At 36.0% G+C, this 20,889-nt stretch overlaps 1 protein-coding gene across 1 annotated transcript in view; it reads right to left on the reverse strand.

Moving 5' to 3' along the window:
- The window catches only part of LOC134663079 (uncharacterized), an 87,262-nt gene that overhangs the window by 9,768 nt on the left and 56,605 nt on the right, over window positions 1–20,889 (reverse strand). The window contains exon 2 of the mRNA XM_063519399.1: window positions 13,534–13,624. Within this exon, the coding sequence (XP_063375469.1) occupies window positions 13,534–13,591 (58 nt within the window). The 5' untranslated portion in view covers window positions 13,592–13,624. The remainder of the gene's footprint in view (window positions 1–13,533; window positions 13,625–20,889) is intronic.

A 20,889-nucleotide genomic window follows, 5' to 3' on the forward strand; every position in this document is an offset into this window, starting at 1 on the left:
GTAGGTAAGGTAATTGAATCTTTCTGTTGTACCACTTTGTGTACTGTAGGATTAGGAAATCAATCAAATTACATTACCTCAAAATATACAAACAGACGGGTGGAAATTGTGTTCTGTATGGAAGGTCTGGTATATTATTGAAAAGTACTGATTTGTTGCCTTATTTAACATTTTGCCGAGACTAAATTGTTACAAACGGGGAAGGGGAAGAATGAGAATGAAATGGCTCGATAACATCAAAAAAGCGGCCAAGTGCGAGTCGGACTCGCCCATGAAGGGATCCGTATTTAGGCGATTTATGACGTATTAAAAAAAAACTACTTACTAGATCTCGTTCAAACCAATTTTCGGTGGAAGTTTACATGGTAATGTACATCATATATTTTTTTTAGTTTTATCAATCTGTTATTTTAGAAGTTACAGGGGGGGGGGGACACACACATTTTACCACTTTGGAAGTGTCTCTCGCGCAAACTATTTAGTTTAGAAAAAAATGATATTAGAAACCTCAATATCATTTTTGAAGACCTATCCATAGATACCCCACACGTATGGGTTTGATGAAAAAAAAAATTGAGTTTCAGTTCTAAGTATGGGGAACCCCAAAAATTTATTGTTTTTTTTTCTATTTTTGTGTGAAAATCTTAATGCGGTTCACAGAATACATCTACTTACCAAGTTTCAACAGTATAGTTCTTATAGTTTCGGAGAAAAGTGACTGTGACATACGGACGGACAGACGGACAGACAGAGAGAGAGACATGACGAATCTATAAGGGTTCCGTTTTTTGCCATTTGGCTACGGAACCCTAAAAATGGACAAACATCAAAGACTAGGAAAGACTTTGCAAAGGTGGCCACTGACGCCCGCTAGGGCATGGCAGCAAAAGCAGAAGAAATTGTTACAGAATATAACAAGCAACTCGAACAAAGCCCTGAAACTAAGCTACGTAGTCAGATTAAATGCAAACTACGGCCTTCATCAAATATTGAACGAGCGAAATTGTGGCTATTTCAGTTAGGTACTTGGTTCACGGGCCCCTCGTTTTATTCGGAATTTATGGCAGAGTTTGTAGTTTCAGCGTAGATTATTAAATAATTATAATTTATATTTGCGTCGTATATCAAAGTAGTGTAATAAACCCACAAGATTTAACTTCCTACTAATTATTATTTCGAAAATTAACGACCGATTAATAATAAAATTAACGGCAATGTTAAAAATGAAAGTACGTTATGAAAAATATATCTTAAACCCATAGTTTCGTAAGTTTATAAATTGTAATATGTAGAAACGTAAGGTTTGCAAATTCATTATATTAACGAACTTTGGTATAACATTTTTAATCCTATCTACTTATTATTTATTTTTCATCGGGATTCAACAGGTTCGGTTAAGTTGTCCATGTCAATTGAAGTTATTTAATGCGTTATTACTTATTATAAACTGTATACAGAAATATGAAAGCCGAATTTTTTACCTATTCTTAATGTATTCGGCCCCACTATGGCATCGGTGACCTTTGTAATAAGATTAACGGATGTCCACAGTGTGAAGCAATGGTACAGTCAGCATCAAATAGATATTGACAACCAAAGTGGCCAAATATATCGGGGCACGCCTTATCGTTATGGTAACAAATGGTGTCTTACGATATTATTTGGCCTCTTCGGCCGTCACTAGCTATTTGATACTGACTGTAAGTACGTACGAAATACCTGGTTGAGCGGAAAAACAACAAAAGGCGTACGCGTATAAAATTGGGGTCGGGCTTAATTAACTTGTGGAGACCTTGTGTTTTTTGTACGAGTGCGTGTACTTAACGTAGGTAACTATTGCGTGGAACTGACACGTGCTCGTTTACTTAGGTTTTAGTACTAACTTATAAATTATAATGCCTCAGAAAATGATACAAGTTACGGTTGACGAACAAATTTCGTTAAAGCAAACGTTATATTAGGTTCCAGCTGTCAGGAGCAAACATTTTTACAGGTGACTGCTAGAATTTCTCCATTTACCAAGTTTAGTTCAGTGTTACAACAACAGATTAAAATAAGTTTTAAGATCTATCTAGAGATGACATTATTTTAATATTTCACCGTGAGGCGATAGGAAAACTTGAACGTTAATTCTCAGAAAAAAGTTTGCTTTGCTTATAGTTCGTCGAGTATACCTTATACATTTTTCTCCATCTTGTTCCAAGGCGCCAAAAGTGCCTCCATAAAGCGTAAGTATAAACAAAAGCAAGGAACGGAAATACTGCCACGAGTCGGGCAAGCTTCGGTAACTCGGTTGATCAGATCTCTTTTTAAAGACAGTACCTACGGTGTTCCGAAAGGTCGCGAGGTCGAACCTTGTTTATAATTTAAAACTGTATTCCACGGATATACACTGAAGAAGTTGATATACCTATATTTTGTTACCTGTCTGTAATATAGAAGAAATCTCTGTGCACGAATAGCTGTGATGGATTGACGTCATTGCTAAGACGCTGGCCGCATGTTAACTGTTTCGTTAATGTTAATTTCATTTTTATTACTTTGAGTCATAGCAAATGATGTAGGTATTACTGACAATTTATCCATGATCTTCTTGGTTGCTCAAGGATCTAAAACTATTCATTGATTGACTCTTGGTTATTAGATTGGATTCTTCTTCTTCAGTCGGTCCCTCAATACTGAGGATCGTGACATCATGTCCTTCTGTTGAAGACCAGGTTCCTCCATAGGGTTCTGTTCCCCGCCAAGCGCATGGCCTTAGTTTTAGATTTGATTAGCAAAATTCTAAAAAACATAAAAAACTTCAGAAGCGACCTGACTCGACTAACTGCTTTCTTTATTGGTGTGTTGAATTGAATTTCAAATTGAAAGCGGAATGAAAACCATCTGAAGCCAACGTTAATTGCATGCAAATACAATTAAGTGAGATAAAATTGATATAAATGGTGCTAACCACGGTTTTTAATATGCAGTTTACACTGAACAAGGTACTTTACTTGTACCCTTGGGGTTTAAATGCAAAATCAATGGTATTTTTACTTTATATCCGGTATATCTATCAGCTTTATATTTTTAAGTATTAAGAAACATCGCCAACACATATTTATACCAGTTCATGAAATATTTGCAAGATAGAGGCGACGTCTTCTAATGCGGATAAAGTCGCGGGCAGAGGCAAGCTTGTCTTATCGTAGTTTTCAGTGTATATCTTTTTAGATTAACTACAGCTAAAAGCTACAGCTTAAAGCTAAATACGTCTAGAATAAGAAATAAAAAGTCGGCTGGCGTTTACCGAGGAAACGAAAGCACTTACCTACCCATTACGTTCCAGAAAAAATAAAATAACTAAAAGCTACAACTTGATCAATTTACGCTATTAAGTATTAAATGCTCTGAGGCAAACTGAGTACCCAAGTATAGTTTGAGAGTAGGTAGGCGACATTGCCTATAGGTTGCTAGAAATTGATTTTTTGTCATGTTATTTTTGTTACAAGTTTTTATTGCAAACTGTACTTTTCTTTCAACGATCGAAAATTAACCGGCAAAGTGTTAGGTTAATAGATCTATTCCTAACACTTTCAAAGAGAAGCCTTAACACTCAGCTTAAGGCTTGGCCCACACCGAGGCTATTTTAAGCGGTAGATATCCATAAGGAGTATTAAGTACAAGCTTAAGGCTTGGCCCACACCGAGACTATTTTAAGCGGTAGATATCCATAAGAAGTATTAAGACGAGATGAATAGTATTTTTAGTTACCTGGGGGCATAGCCAAGGTGACAATCGTTTGCAGAAAAAGAAACGAAACGCTATCATTTCCCTTCCATACATTATTGCCGTTTATCTTAGAGTTTCGTTTTGTTTTCTTGCAAACGATTCTCATCTTGCTTAGCTTCTCGACACGCTTATTAAGACGAAACAGGAGCTGACATTTAAATATTTTAGGTAAATATACCCGTCTCGCTAACGGAAGCGGCTCCTAAAACTAGTGCGATAAGGACAAGGCGAAGAATCCTGCGTAAAAATCTCAAAAATCAAGGTTTCGTACTCGACTGTTTCCTCCTCCAAAACTTAACCAATCGTAACCAAATTTGGAAATCTAAATGATTATGAAATTATCTGTGTCGGACCGTTTTGCGTTTTTGGCTAATTGATATCAGTTTTGAATACCACGCCTCTCATTGCGGCATAGTCAATTAGGCATTTTGGCCATTTTTGAAGGGCTCTAGCGCCTTAAAAAACAAAAATATCCAAAAAAGCTAAACGGTCCGACACAGATATTGACAATATTAATCTGTGTTGAAAAAATCATTGCTCTAGCTTCAAAACCCATGGAGGAAACAGTCGAGTACGTTTATATGGAGAAATGACCATCCTGTTGGCTCTTAAGAGGGAAGTATTATTAGAGGCAAAGGTTTTGGCACTACTGCCAGCCTATTATGGATAGCTTTATCCATCTTTATCCACGTGATAAAATAACTGTCACTGTTTAACACCGTGGGAAAGAAAGTGACGGACACCGTTTTATCACGCTGTCACGTAGACAAGAACGACCATCATATCCGTACTGGACTCCGTTTAAACACACATATGAGCAAATAAATGTTCTAACCTCCTAAGTCCCCGTGTACAAATTTTTGTACATATTTCAAAAAATATTTTGAACTTTCATTGAGTAACTATAAGGGTTCCAAATTCAAAAACAAAACAAACGCTTCTGGGTCTTAGGAGGCTATAGTTGGTCAAACCAATTTGTCAGTAAATAAGAACAAAAAAAACTATAGGTACTCATCCTTTTCTTTTGGGTGCTAATACTAGTGTAAGACAAAGACAGTATGATTCTCTCTGTCGATGTTTGAAATGAGACAGTCCTTTGACAAACTATATTTCAATATTTAGCCATTTTTACGCACGACCTAAGTATGTGAAACCCCGCATCACCAACATATTTAATGCGCTAGCTCACGTAATATGTAGGGCAAACCTTGGCTTATCGGTGATACTTGGTAATTCGGTGATACTGCATTATAATCTTACACAGTTCTCACCATGAGGAAATGCGAGCTATAAAATTGTTGGCAGCTGTTAGTTTTGATGCTTGCAATTGGGTTGGCAGCGATTTAATTGCTTACATTTCAGCATTGTAAGCTCAGCGTAAGATAACAACGCATCATCACCGAATTACCAAGTATCACCGATAAGCCAAGGTTTGCCCTATAAATTGCCCTTTACCTAATCGTATCTATGCAACGTGTGGACTTGGCTTAAACGAAACCCTACAACCCTGGTCAAGCTGACTCATTCACTACGAGCCTTACATAAGTCCGGTCACCATAATGTCGCATAATGCATTCTGCCGTCCACATATAACGGCCGTTTGAAAATGTATTCAATTATATACCTTATTCTATTGTTACAAGTTCCAAATTCAAACTTTGTTTTTCAATGGCTGATGTTATGCGCAATGGAGCAACGTTATTGACATCAGGGGAATAACGTAGGTACGGTGGGCGTGGATTTTAACGGAGTGCGTATGATGACGATGTTATTATAATTAGATTTTATAACCTCTTTATTCTTCTTTCTCATATTCATGTTACATATTGGCGATCCTGACTACCATAAAAAGACTCTTTTATATAATGCGATGCATAGTTTGAGTTTGGTTGCCTTCTGCATGAAACCATAGAATTTTAGATTTAGTTAGTGACCCGTCCTCTGTTACTTGACCTCAACTTAAGGGTATACTTTTTCCAGGTGGTGCTGACTAAAATGACATCGAAACTTAAAAAAGGTCCTCTCGAGGTACTTAAGGTACTTCTCTACTCGCCATGAGAAGAAATATGTTCATATCGACGGTGAAAATTTCCACCGTCGATATGTTTTGAGCATAGTTTTTTCTCAAGCGCCGGATCTATGGTAGTCACAGTTAAATAAAACTGTCTTATCTAAACTACTGTTAAACCCATTAGATTTCATGATATTGATTGGGCGTTTACATTTACGACACAAATATTTCAGGAACGTTAATTCAATATCATCGAAGCGGATACATTTTATCATTATCCCAATTTGGTAAAACTCTTTTAGTAAAGCGAAACAAAAAAGAAAAGCGATATAATAAAATAAAACGGATCAAAAGTTACAAAGATTCTGCAGAAAAGAGTAAGCGTAATAAACTAATAACAATTGGAATATTTCGACGAAAATTCTGAATGCGATCGTCTTCTGTTTTATAAAAAAGTTTCTTTTTCGTTCTTGGTTCGCTTCAAGATTATCGTCTCCCTGGGCTTTAACTGTAAAAGATAAATAAAAAGTTTTAATTACATAGATTTCCCAGACGTACTCGTAAGCTTGTTTCGCAGCAATATATTCTTCAGACATTAGGTACACTAGAAGTTCTTTATCGCTTAGTCGAGTGGGATTTTAGAGAGCACACACAGTACCAAATAAATAAAACGAGGACCAAATATCTTTATGTCTGTCAAATAAAACTGTTATAGCATATTTGATGTTGTGAAATTAAAATAACCAAGGTAATATTGTAACATGATCACCTTTGCATATATCTATAAGATAAGATCATACAAAACATATTTGTACGGCCAGATCTACTTGTCGCCCATACAATAAAAAAATATCTAGCTTAGTGGGGTTCTGGAGAGCTGAATGAAACAGTACCGAGAAATAATACTAGGACTAGAACCATCTTCTCGTCTGTCAAATAAAACTCTTATACCATATATGTGATGTTGTAAAATGTAAATATTTAAGGCAATTTTATGTATATTTTATATTTGTATATACGGCCAGATCTATCAGTTATAAAACAAGGTTACAACGTTCATTTTGCAAAAATAATAACACCATATAAACCTTTGAAAATAAAAACTAGAGATGCCCCGAATAGTGGTTTTGGCCGAATACCGAATACCGAATATTCGGCCCCTCTCTCGGCAGAATATTCGGCGACCGAATATTCGGCATGACAAGCGAACATTTTGAGTCACAATTATTATGAAAACTGATCGCTAACAAAGCTCAACGTTAGATGACGTTAGCTAACATATATTTTTGTTGAACATAATTAATGAATAGAGTCAAACAAATCAGACTCATGATAAAAATAAAATGTTTTTTATCCAACAAATGCTCAAATAATGGTCTTCGTATTTAACAACTTTCCAAGAACACATTCTAAATATACCTACATAGTTTTTGGTTATTTTTATTGTGCAATTTTTCTTTTTAAGTAGTTGCAACAGATATTCGGTATTCGGCCGAATAGTAGGCAACATTCGGGCGAATACCGAATATTCGGCAAAGTGGCCGAATAGGCCCAATACCGAATAGTTGCCGAATATTCGTGGCATCTCTAATAAAAACAACATAAAGTATTCTTGTATGTTGTTTACTCATTGTGTGCTGGCATCAAACCGCAGAAACATAACTGGGTCACGTTTTCGTTGTCATGAGAGTTTGTCCCGTGGGGATGTGGTGAATGTTGTAAATTGTGACAGAGAGCGCTTCAATGTTTCATGTTGTTTAGCATTTCATGTAAATGAACACATTCTTATTGACTTGTTTCTATAAGAATATAATATTTTGATATTTTTTATGGCACGTTATTTGTGTAATTTTAGCTATCTAAATTTTCTTTAATGTTGTGTATTCATCTTTATTATTTGCATCATTGGATCGTAACAGCTATGTAGTCAAAGGTCCGGACGAACCTATAATGTAGTAGGTACCTACTACATTAAATATATTTCAAAAAATATTCCACTTCTCAGATAGCTACTTACTCAGCTAGTTGTTTGGCTTATTTACACGGATACTTTTCAAGATAAAGTGTAATTACTTCAGAAATAATTAAGAATGTTCCATTTTCAAACGAGACAATACATTCCCCATACAAAAATGTGCTAAGTTTCCGAAATTTTACCATTAAACACACAATTAAACCCGTTATACTAAAGTTCTGATATAATTTGAGCACCAGGAAAAGGGGCTACCGCGAAAACCGAAATTCCCAAATTGCGGGGATCTTTCACTTTTACTCCAATGAAGGCGTAATTAGAGTGACAGAGAAAGATGCCCCCAATTTGCGAACTTCGATTTTCGCTGTTATAGCCCAGTACGTACAAATATTCTCGTCGGTATAATAAAGTCACGGCAATCTGTCACCGTTTGAACTGTGACGCAAGTGCCCTTTGCTATAGAGCATCGAGATGTGCCATTTCCCAGGCTACGGGCCTTATTGGGCAAGGATTAGTTTCACTTGCACGATGCTCACGAATTTGAACCTAGGCAAACCAGTCGATCATCCCAAACCAACACTATGACGTAAAATATGACAGCTTTAACCTCTAGCCACCAACACATAAAAACATAACAAGACAAACACAATTTTGATGTGACAAAATAAAGATTCAAAATACAATGGAATATAAGACCTATTTATAGGCCTCTGAGCGGCTAGAGATTAAGATTTAATACCATAACCCTCTAGATAACTGTTGCCCATGCTTTTTAAGTAAATTAACTACGCTAACATTAAAACATAGTCATATCATATCAATGTCCTGAAGAGAAAATACCCTGCTAGTTGACACTTCCAACTCAATCCCATTTCTATATGTTTTTGTAGGAAAGGAAAATCCGTTTACTAAAAGACAGCCAAATCGACATAGATTTCAATTTTAGATAACCAACTAGAGATAATCTTTATAAAACTGTACTGAATTCAGAACAAACTTCACGTGAATGTGATTATAGGAATGAACTTCTTGTTAAAAAGGCGTGAAAGGTGATGCTCTATTTTGAAACAATGATAAAGCACCTTCACTAATATTTTAACATTATTCAAATGCACAAGGTAACATTGCGACTTTCAAACTTAATATTGAATGAACAACTTCTTTCAATATCTTCGTGTTGTATGTGCGCTTCATTTATTCCCAAAACTTATAAGTAGATATTTTTAAGGCTAAGAGTAAAGATGGCTCTAGATATAAGGCAAAACGTAATGTAGAGACATTCCAAAAATATTGAGTGAACAATTTTATTTAATATTCTCGTGTTGTATGTGCGCTCGATTTATTCCGAATATAGAAATGCTTTTAGGACTAAGAGTAAAGCTGGCTCTAGATATGCGTATCAGTATTCTTTTGACAAGCGATTTTTCGTGTTTAAAATTTAAATGTGCAACGGGAAGGAGTTACCTGAGGTCAACAGGAAATGCATTGGCAGGGTAAGGTCATATCACTTTGTCAACAGGCAAAATGCACTGGATGGTAGAAGGTATCATAAAAATACACTCTTGACAATTTACGAAACATGTCATTGCCCAGCAATGGAATAACGCAGTATTACGCGATTAATATAGTTTAAGGAGATAAGAAAATCGAATGCTCTACGATATATAATAGAAAGATAGACTAGGCGTACTGATGTGCCTAAGGAAACTTTCCAAAATTGCGAAATGTTTCGGAAATTTAACGTAGGAAAAATTCGGAAAATTTCTTACATTTTTGTGAGAGAATTGATACTTTCCAAGAATTGAAAGTTTCATGAAATTTCCGAAAATTTATTGAAGTTTATGGAAACTTTCCGCAACTTGCACATCTTTAACTAGGCGCCATTAGGAAGGTGCCGACATATTTTACATAATACGAATCTACATACATTTACAATGTAACTCGATCTTGAGTTGAGCGTGAGATTACTTGAGGTTTTTCAGACTCGTGTCAGCTTATTTAAAGTGCCACTTGATAGGTGATAGGTTTGATCTTGACTATTCAAAGAGTTTTATTGAGCTCAATGTTATTGAAATTGAGAAATTAATAAGATGTGTAATTTTTATTTCACCTTATTTGTCAACAGGTGACCACAAACGCTGTAAAGGGTACGAAACGTCGAGATGTATTTTTAAATTCATACGCGATATAATCCGTGACCATAGTTTTATTTCATGTGTTACTATCGCGGTAACCGAATTCAAATATTTACTTTTAAATGATTTTCACCCATGTCTATAGCCAGATTTAATTCGAGTTCATCTATACACATGCATCTGTACGAGATGCGCCGACGAGATGGGATTACGAGTAGCAGCAATTAGGGACATTCAGAATGTTTGTACATTTGCAATGCAGATTAATTCTCATTGGAGCGCGTCGGTTATTAGTTTAGTAAGAATTTACTTGGAGAAATGGCTGTAGAATGTACTCCCTATAGAGATGTTCTACAGAAAACACAGTATAGGATTATAAATGGAAGCAACGCGCGTTTGACATCCCTGGAGTTGCGAACACCCATTTTTTTACCATCTGGAAGTAGAGTCTGTGCGGAAAGAGAAGAGTCGTGGAATGTATGGGGATACATTCCACGACTCTTCTCTTTCTGAACAGACTATATGCTTGTTTTCTACAGACGCGATATAAACTAAGGTGCTGTTGTCATTGGTGGAAAGTTTGTATTCGTAGGGTGCTCAATTTCGGAAACTTTACAAAGGAACATCAGTAAAAACAGTAGAACGTACGAACGTATATGTAGTATGTGTCATGCATGTCTAAGTATGTGCAGCTATCTATTTAGGTTAATTATGAGCAGGAATTGACGCGCCCCAGCTAAACGATTTAATCAGCAGATGCACTCGTGTGCTAGGACACATGTGCAGTCTATATTATGCATAATACACTACTGACGTCACGCGGTCAGCCAAAACATATTCGTTATATGTTGTTTTTATTATAACGTCAGTATACGGCTACCATCAGTTTGGCACTGACATAAACGCCGTCGAGAACGTAATTTACTTTCTATACATCTCGCTCGTACTCGCATATTAGTGCAAACGAGATGTATAGAAAGTAAATTACGTTCTCGATGGCGTTTATGTCAGTGCCAAACTGATGGTAGCCGTACGGATTCAAAAAGTCAGTGAAGACCAAAGTGGCAAATATGTCGGAAAACCTCCTTATTTCTAAGGTAACATAGGCAGTTGGTACTCCTAGCAGAAAATTGGATCGAAACATGTCGAGCGTTTATTAGACTTAATGATATATTCGAGTCTCACGAGAGTTTCATGATTTAAAGGACGTAAATATGGTGGCATAAAGAATTAACAAGGACAAGATAGCATCAACACAACATTAATAATAACTTAATAAGTAGGTACGAGTAATTGGAAACACGAGAATTCGGGTCATAATTCAAGCATTCGTGATTTATATAGTATTGGAAACGGAAATGTTTTCTACGTCGCGTGCGTAAAGAAAAATTCTAACAAAATCACGAATTAGGGCGCTTCGGCCATATACTAGGAAGTTTTTCCAGATGGCATTCTGTAAATTAATCATTATATTCTAAAAACGAATCCTCTTATTTATAACATTGTAGCAAGCCTTCGTAAATTTTTAGTCTCTTTTTAACAAATATAAATGTTAAAATAACAGACAGAGTCGTACGATTATCCACGGCTTGTTAGATTTGAAAAACGTTTATGAATAACCCAATAACATTCGTATATGACATCTATTTCAGTAAGTTCAGCACGTAATACCTAGTTATCTTTTTAGAATAAAATAGAATAGAATAGAATATAATAGAATATAATTTATTCGTAAGCACAGACAATACATAATATGAAAGAAAACACAAAATAAGATTAAAGTGCCACGAAATGGCCTCATCGCAGCATGTGGCTGGTGGCTTTTAGGGTTCCGTATTTAGTTGTTATAGTAGTGTTAGTTTATACTTGAAATAACAGAAATAAAATAAATTGCATAACATAAATTTGATTTGTTTTCTAGTAATACGTCAAGATAAGTCTGGTATCCCTAGCCTGAAAGAAATAGTGTTATTTTTCCGTTCCCTCACTCCCCACAGATTTGTTTAGGATCCAAATTGATGTTATTGAGATTTATCGTCTTTTGTTCATCTGGGAAATACTGTTGAGTAAAATTTAGTTGAGACAATAAATACTGTGTTAGGCTGTCGGAATTAATCGGACTTGAATAATTCTCATTTGGACTTTAATCATTCTCCGAATTTTAAAGTAAATTGTGTCAAAAGATATAGATATACTGCATCGAAATTATTTCTGGAACAAGTATGAAAAGCAAAAATGAATTCTTAATAAGTTTTTGGCAAAAATTTAATTTTTGGTACAAGCTTTTATCGCTGACTGTACTTTTCTTACGACAGACGACTAATACTCATCGAGACAATTCTAAAAACCCCTAACACAATTAGGTTGCGTTGTTTCATCACAGACTTCCTATGGCCACCTCCTGTCTCCATCATCAGATCACTTCGACAGTACCATATTATTGTATTGTCATCAGAACTACATACAGCTGCCAATTTTCATGACGCTAAGATCCTTGGAAGATGGTTAAATTAGTTACCTTAGATTCCATTACATAGTTACATACAGGTCGACCTAATAAAAGCTTGTTAAAAAAATCATGACATGACATTCCCCGCACATAGAATTTAGGGAAATACTTAAATGTGCAAGAAGACTTTATGCCACCAGAAAATAGTAAAACCCGATTGGCTCTCAGACAGAATGCAGAACATTTTAAGACGTAACTTTGCACTAGTCCTACCTTATTCCTCTCGCTTTAGAGTGCAGCCCTAGTAGCACGGTCGCATTTTTATCGTCTATCACCATGCCTGTCACGTTCTAACAAGTATGTAAGTGCGAAAGTGACGGGCATAGTGATAGTCGATAAAAATGGAACCGTGCTGAGCCCGCATCTTCTCAGGTAAACCAGTGTTAGTCCAAAATTTAAACACGAAACATTTTTGCGTAATCAGAGATGTGGCGATTTAGATCTTGATGAGTAGAGCAAGAAAGCAAAATGTAGCTTCATTTTATTATAATTTATTTGCATAATCCGTTACACTACGTTAGACTGTACAAGATATTAGTTTTATGTTTATTTTAGTATCTTATTTCTCATTTTACTTGTAAAAAGTAACAAAGTAGTTAGATAGTAATAAAACACTTGGTTATCGTCCACTCCATACAAAAAACATTATGCTAGTAAATAAAAGTCTAGGTAACTTAAGCTGGTTCGCCAAAACTACCAAGACTCCAACCCATTATAATACAATCCCTGATTAGCCCCGAGATGGCAGCGAGCAGAATACTTGATGTAACTAAGTACTTCAGTATCCGCAGTCGTAAAATATGCGGAGCTGAATTGAGAGCTGCATACGAGTTCATCAAAAATGCTGAATTATTCGCCGTTGACGTAAATGGCTTCTTTTACGATTCATTTTGTGACAGACTGACGTTTGAGATTTACATATTCTGTTTCAAGTTTTCTGTTGATATAAGATTAGTAATTAGGTACTCGATAAGTAACTAGATAGAAAATTACTGCGACAGAACATCGGAATATGTTAAATTGTTCTGCGAGTGTGAAGTTTTATATTTAAGCCAAAAAAAGTTTAGGCGTCACACGTAGTAGGAGTAGGAGTGTTACATAAATGTGATACTTAAAGGTAAAATGAACTTACATAGTATGGTGAGCAGCGTCGTCACCCAAAACCAGTGCATCCACCAGTGCAGCGTCATGACGGCAGCGTGGCGGGGGTTATCGGCGCCGATCTGTGAACAATATGACCTGTCAGAACCAGTATCTATCCCCTTATTCATCAAACTTTACGAGTCTGAATTAGTTAATTATGTTTTATCCCTTTCTCCAAAGTCAAAATGACAGATAAAGACAAACGATTCATTCAATTCAGGCTTGTAAAGTTCCACAACATTGGCTTATCCTGCTTGATTTTCCCATTTCTAAAAGTCCTTGGCATAATACCTCGTAAGTTAATCACAATCAGCCTTTTCCGTCTCATTTGCACAAACCTTTTTCTTATGGACGAGAGGGATATATTAGTCTTAGTCCCAATGGCGATTCATTGTGAATTAAGAACTTCTACTTATACATTTGGTTTCCTTGGCACAAGTAAATAAATAAATATACAGGTTTTCACGCGATGTTTCTTTTACCGAAAGCCTGATATACTATTTACTAACAAAATTTGTTTGTTTGAACCTTGTTTTTTCAGACCCTTATATTGGGTGTTAGATAAAACATTACACCAAGTTAACATTTGCAAATTTTGTAGAGAAAAATTGCTGAATTTCGCTGGTCTATTCAAATATACAACTTCAGAACTTAAACGTTTTTGGACTACATATGCGTTTCTAAGCCAACACATACATTTTTAAATACGTACTTACTTATTACTATGTTTATCACACTTTTATAGCTGAACAAAAAATAAAGTATCAACGATATTTCGTCCTCAAAACAACTGAGACAAGTTCAATAAACCTACGCTACGCGCAATAAAAAGGGGTATTCGCCATATCTCTGCCGTATTTATATCAAAGGCTATATTCCTCGGAATTCGCTTCTATTTGCGTTCTTTTATGCACGGGAACCTCGAGTCAAATATAAATTCCTAGCAACAATACCTACAACTCCGTATACATAAAATAAACCAGAATGGAAGCGAAACGGCCGTCGGGTTTGAAATTTCGTCGGTAAAATATGATAGTGATAACAGAAGGCATTAACAATTCGTCGGTTTCAAGGGCTCGTTAGGAAAGGCTCAAGTTTAAGAGCCAGTGATGTGAATAACGCTTATTTTTAGGCTTAAAGACTCGAGCCCTCAAGACTCGTATAAGTCTTGAAGACTCGACTATATTTGAGAATTGTATTTATTTATTTTGCACGTATGAATGTAAGAAATCGTCTTTGCCCCCTTTGAAGCGTAAAGCCTCGAGAGTCTTAAGGGTTCGAGTCTTTAAGCCTCAAAATGAGCGTTATTCACAACACTATTAAGAGCCCATCAACGTGCACACTAGCGCCACTGCTAAATAATCGTGATTATTTCAATTTAACGAGATATTTAAAAAAGGGGGCCGCTACGTACTGTATCTTGTATTAAAGTCCCTTTTGAATACATCACAATCACACTAGTTTCTATGTTGCTGGATTCGTCAATCTATGCGTCCAAAGTTAAAACGGCCGTTTTTGTTTTGAGTTTGGTGGGTCAAGGTAAGAGCGATGCACGATGGTTTTGTGATTCGCAATCATTATTGAAATATAGAATTTCTGTAAGTTCCCTTCCTATACATTTGTTGGCTATTGGAATTATAACTTCCTGTTAATTAATTAAATTTCGAATTGGCATTCACACCGCGCGAGTTTGCCACACGAAGGGATATCCCTTCGCGAAATGTAACAGGACTGAGCGCTTGTCACCAAATTCCCTATTCCTTAAGTTTTAAATGTTCTCAGATATTTCTGGATCTCATGGCAATATTTATTTCAAAAATACCTTCAAATATGAGATGATTTCCCTTGTAGCAGTTTCGCATTTTGCATCTTCTAGTGGCACATCAGTAGGTTATGTAGCATAATTTCGAAAATCAAAAATCCTAAGTACGAAATTCCTAAAGACACAACATCAAAAAACAAATTGTCTAATGTACGAAATTCCTACAGATGCATGTCCTACCTATGTTTTAAATGTCTAAAGTACAATACCTACTGCTAGTGCACGAAAATACTAATCATCTTTTTTCCTACGTTCAGTTGACCTAAGTTTAAAATGTATAAATTGCGAAATTTCTAACGACATGTGTCCTACTCCTACGTTTAGCTGACCAAGTTTAAAAAGTCTACCGTACGAAACTGATAATTTTATTTATCTATCACGACTTTTGGTCGTTCATGAAATGTCAAAAGTGACGTTTCTTCAAATAAAAACGTCACTTTTGACAATTGTATGGATGGGATATGTCAGTGTCAAACAAGTGACAAAAGTAACGTTTTTGTTTGAAGAAACGTCACTTTTGATAATTGTTTGACACTGACATATCCGGTCCATATCGTTTCTATATCTAATATTTGACGTATCTTAAAGTTCGAATAAGGCTGTAAATCAATAGGTAGGTTAGGTTCGTTAGGTAGCTTCAGATGCCCGAAGGGCAAAACGTCCAGAAAAAGGAGCCCCGCGTAGCGGGGCTCCGTTGACTCAGGGTAGGAAGGAAATGTTCTCGGAAATATTGAGTTTTAAAGTACTGTCATTAGGCTTTTAGAACGTAGTTATTTTGAGCACTAGACATATTGACTTTCTAAATATTGTCATTAGGCATCTTGTACAAAGGAACTATGATTTTCGAAAATGAAATCGTTCGATTAAAAGTGTATTAGGACATGCATCTTTAGGAATTTCGTACATTAGACAATTTGATTTTCGATGTTCTGTCTTTAGGAATTTCGTACTTAGGATATTTGATTTTCGAAATTATGCTACATAACCCATCAGTATTACCTACATAAAACTGACCAATTGCGAGAACTGTTCTGACTGCTCATGAAGTCATGATCAATGTTAAATAAGGCAGCGACAGCTGTTATACCATAGACAGTGTCAAACAAGCAAATTTTACTGGACTACGATGACAATGACGGACGGCTTGGGCACAGGCCTAAGGCTTACCCGAACAACTTAATCTCAAAATTCCCCAGAGTCATAAGTATAACAGAAGCGATAAAGCGGGCAAGTAATTATGAACCCTAAAGTTGTTGTTGGTATTCCCGCTGTGAAATATGACATTAACAACAAAAAGTAGTAACAATGTTGTCCGGTTTCAGAGGCTGTTAGGGATGGCTTAAAACTGCGATGGCTCGAGGTACTTACAGTCACCACAAATTGTTACGCCATTTAGGGTCCTAGCTAAATTCGTTGTTCCATACTTACGCTATGGAAATTATGGAATGTTTAATTTAGGTAGAACCCTAAATGGCGTACCAATCACGGAGGGTGACTGTACAACAAGGTAGTACAGGAAATCAGTAATTCTACTTATTCTACAACTTCAATGTCGTTCGAATAGATGTCATTTAAATTCGACACAGAAATAGAAAAGGAGAAACTGGTGGTCTAACCAAGGTGACAATCGCTTGCGCTTCGCCATCGAATCGCTTTGTGTCTCTCTATCACTCTTCCATATTAGTATGACAGTGACAGAAACTCGTTGAAACATACGACGTTTTTAAATTAGCAATAGCAACCTAAAGTGGCTTATTGCAAAGCATGTTGACGTGCCATTGGCACGTGCTTGGAATGTAGGTACTAACAATAACGCTAAAGAGGGGGCTAACGGAAAATTGCAATTTTTATAATTAATTTTTATTTCTAATCAAGGGAAAATGCCATGAAAAAAATCAGAAATCATATGAGTAAAGACAAATCTTATGCATATTTATCTTGGACTAAAAGGTGGGAAACTGAAATAAAATATCCTGTGTACAGCGAATAGTGTTTGATCAAGTGTCTGCGCATGGCCACACTATTATACAATTAATTGAATAAGCATTTAAATTAATGAATCTTCCATTATGAATTATGGAGCATCAATATATTAAAACGAAACGTCATTTTAACAGAGTAAATCATATGTACAATACAAACTAATTAGAATTCAGTTCAAAGTGAATTATAATATACATTACGAAAACTCTAAGTATTAAATTCTCTGAAGTTTGTACACTACCACTGTAATTTACTTTAGAATAAAATAAACTAGGCCAGGGGTCGGCAAACCGCGGCTCTTTGGAGGAAAAATAATTAACCCTTGAGAGTTCATACAATGCTGAAAACATTTTCGGCTCTTTGAGTTTCCTAAACTAGTGATTTCTTTTGCAATAGCTACGGCATTAGGTATATGCTCTTTAAAATCATCTCGATAAATTCGATGTGAAACAAAAGCCTAAGATCGGCAAAATATTGCCCTAAAATGAATTTTCAAACATAAATGTATTTGGTTTTTCCACTCCATACAAGCGGAAATTTCGACGCTCACAAAGTTAAAATTTCCGGACAGGATCACAGGATACGCGCCAGCAATGAATATGCATCGCCACAAAATGCGTTGTCGTGTCGTATGCATATCGAGCTATCAATATGGAGTTATTGGACCGCTGTTGCGTGCTAATGCTAATGCTAACGTTCTTAATTCAAAAACAATTCGTTGGCAATTCGATACTTTCCGGTGGGAACTTCCTAACGATTATTAGCTTTTTTTGATGCGTTAAATACCTATACTCAGTAAGCATTAAAAGGAGTATACAGAAAAAACTACAATGAAACGTGTCGTGATACTATTAGTGCCGAGCGTGACCGAGCGTTACCGAAGGTCTCCATTTCAGCTTGAGCAAAAATGCTTTCATATGTCCAGATCTCCAGTATTCTCCTCTATAGGTCTCAATTCTCAACCGATTCTTGTGAAATTTTGTGAACAGGTTCGATGATTAAATTTCTTTTTTTTGTCGATTTAGTTTTTGGAAGGTTTCATAATGGCGGAGCCATATATTTATTGAGTTTTAAGTTATGCTTGCGAGGTCGCGAGGGAGTAATTATTTTTGACTATGACGATTGATTGAAATTTGCAACTAAATAACACATACCTTGTTCGTATATAATAAACAAAAGAAATAGATAAATAATAAGTACGAGTATAACTGTCCAGAAATTTCAAAGTATAACGGGTACCACGCCTGATAACAGTTAGTTTAAGCTAATGACCTTCATGTACCAAACTCCATTGTCATGCAGACGACGTACTGTACAAGTACATATCGTACCTACTTGTATCTCTTGTATTGTTGTGTACTTGTGTCTGGGCTGTTAAAGCCTTCTACCTCAGAAGGATAAAAACATTAAGTATGTTAAAGAGATGAGATGTCGATTCTACGCTAGATTATGATGAAATAAACAGTAGTAAGATTTTAGTGTTTAAACAGTGTTAGCTAGTAATTAAATTAAGTCAATAACTAAACTAAATACATATTTATTTGAAGTTATAAATGATCAAGGGAGATGTGGAGATCAAGGGGAGAGGCCTTTGCCCAGCAGTGGGACACGAAAAATCAGGCTAGAACAAAAAGGGAAAAAGAATGATTACGGGCACAACCGTACTGCCCTCCGACATACAATCAAGACATTAGTAACGTTATTTTTAGTAACGTTTCGTGTTTGACAATGTTGTTTTGCTACATAATGTAATTCACAAATTGGTGTAATAAAACGCATTGCTATGAACGTAACAATAGTATCCGGTCGTTTCACGACCTTGAGGTCAATTTGCACTGCGAAAACGAATTTAAATTGAATCAAAACATATTGGTTAGAGAAGCTTTCGCTGCTACTGACGGGAAACATTTTGGCGGTGGGTTTGTAAGACTCTTAAGTTTACAGATACATTACGTACATACAGTCAAGAACCGTGATTGTTACGCCAATTAGGGTTCTAGCTAAATTGGACATTCCAGCGTAAGTATGGTACAACCAATTTAGTTAGGACCCTAAATGGCGTGACAATCCCATGTGGTGACTCTACATAGTATATTCTCGTGTGTTTCAATAATCTCTTGACCACCGTTTTTACGTAAAGTGTAATTCTATGGAACTTGCTAAGTCACTAGTAAATTCATCATTCAGAGACAATTTCAATATGGCGGTTTGTTTACATCTTAGCAATTAAGTTCCACAGAATGACACTTTAGTTTAGTGGATACGGATATTTCTAAGTATAATACGTAGTAAAAATGTAAGATGAACCCAAAAAAGACTGGACTAACCTCCTGAGTCCCGCTTGTCATTTTTGCAGTTTTGAATTTGGAACCTTGAACCTATTTCATTTTAATCCAAAATTCGATTTGGATTAAAGCCTCTATAAAGGCCTCAGGGACTCAGGAGGCTAAAATAGATTTCATGTACACATTTATTACGTCCAAAAGGCACTTGACACGACAGCCATTGTAATTTAGGGTCGGCTCCTCGAGTTGTGGAAGTACCCCTGCTTCCTTACAAGTGACTTTTATGTCATGACGTCAAGCTTGAGATGGGTCCTCTATGAAAGCCTGAAAGGGCACGTTTATTTTTGAATCGGGCGTCTGAAAATGATAGTAAGTTTTTGCAATTGTTTCCGTTTGTAAAGATAAAAAAATATATATAAATTTTAGTTCCGATTTGCCCCCGACCGAGCCTAGGCAGATATTTGTTTTTTTTTTGCGGCATAATGAAATGTTGAAAATTTAAACAAACGTTTGCGTTTGTGTATCAAAGCTAAGGGAGAATATTTCGAAGACATTACGTTTCGCATTAGTTAAATTATTGAAGTTTTAAATTTTAATTACTTATGTAAAAAATGTGTGTAAGAAAAATATTCCTAATAAAGTTTAATCAATGTATTTTTGGGCCATCCTGTAAAACACTACAACAAGAAAATAAATAAAGATACCTATTTGCCGCTCTTTCAACAAAACTTTATATTGGGGCATTATCTATGAAAAGGGACCTTATTGTAGATGGCGCTTACGCCATTATTAACGATGCTCCGTATAAATACAATGCCGCGCGACGCTGTGCGGCGTAAGCGCCATCGACAATAAGGTCCCTTTTCATAGATAATGCCCCATATTGGTTTGGTTTTATCATTAGTTTATTTGTACGGATGCTAAGTCCGTATCGGATAGCCGTATAAAGTGTCATGGCGTGATTGATCAACATGGAAGCCATGGAAGTGATTGTCCGCGATCAAAGAGAACTAACACAAATATTTAGTCTACGTGGAGATTCTAGAAAAGTTTATTAACTGAGCGGGGGCATATTTACACTACAGAAATAGAAATACATCATAGTAAACTGATAGTTGGGAGCGTGTGTTCCATAACATTACCGCATTATAAACCGTTACAGCCATATCGAACTTTAAGAAACATTAAGTGTCTAAAGTGACGTTTTTGTTTGAAGAAATGTCACTTTTGACACTGACATATCCTATCCATATCG

The sequence above is a fragment of the Cydia amplana genome, chromosome 4 (assembly GCF_948474715.1).
Source record: "Cydia amplana chromosome 4, ilCydAmpl1.1, whole genome shotgun sequence".
Lineage (NCBI taxonomy): Eukaryota > Metazoa > Arthropoda > Insecta > Lepidoptera > Tortricidae > Cydia > Cydia amplana.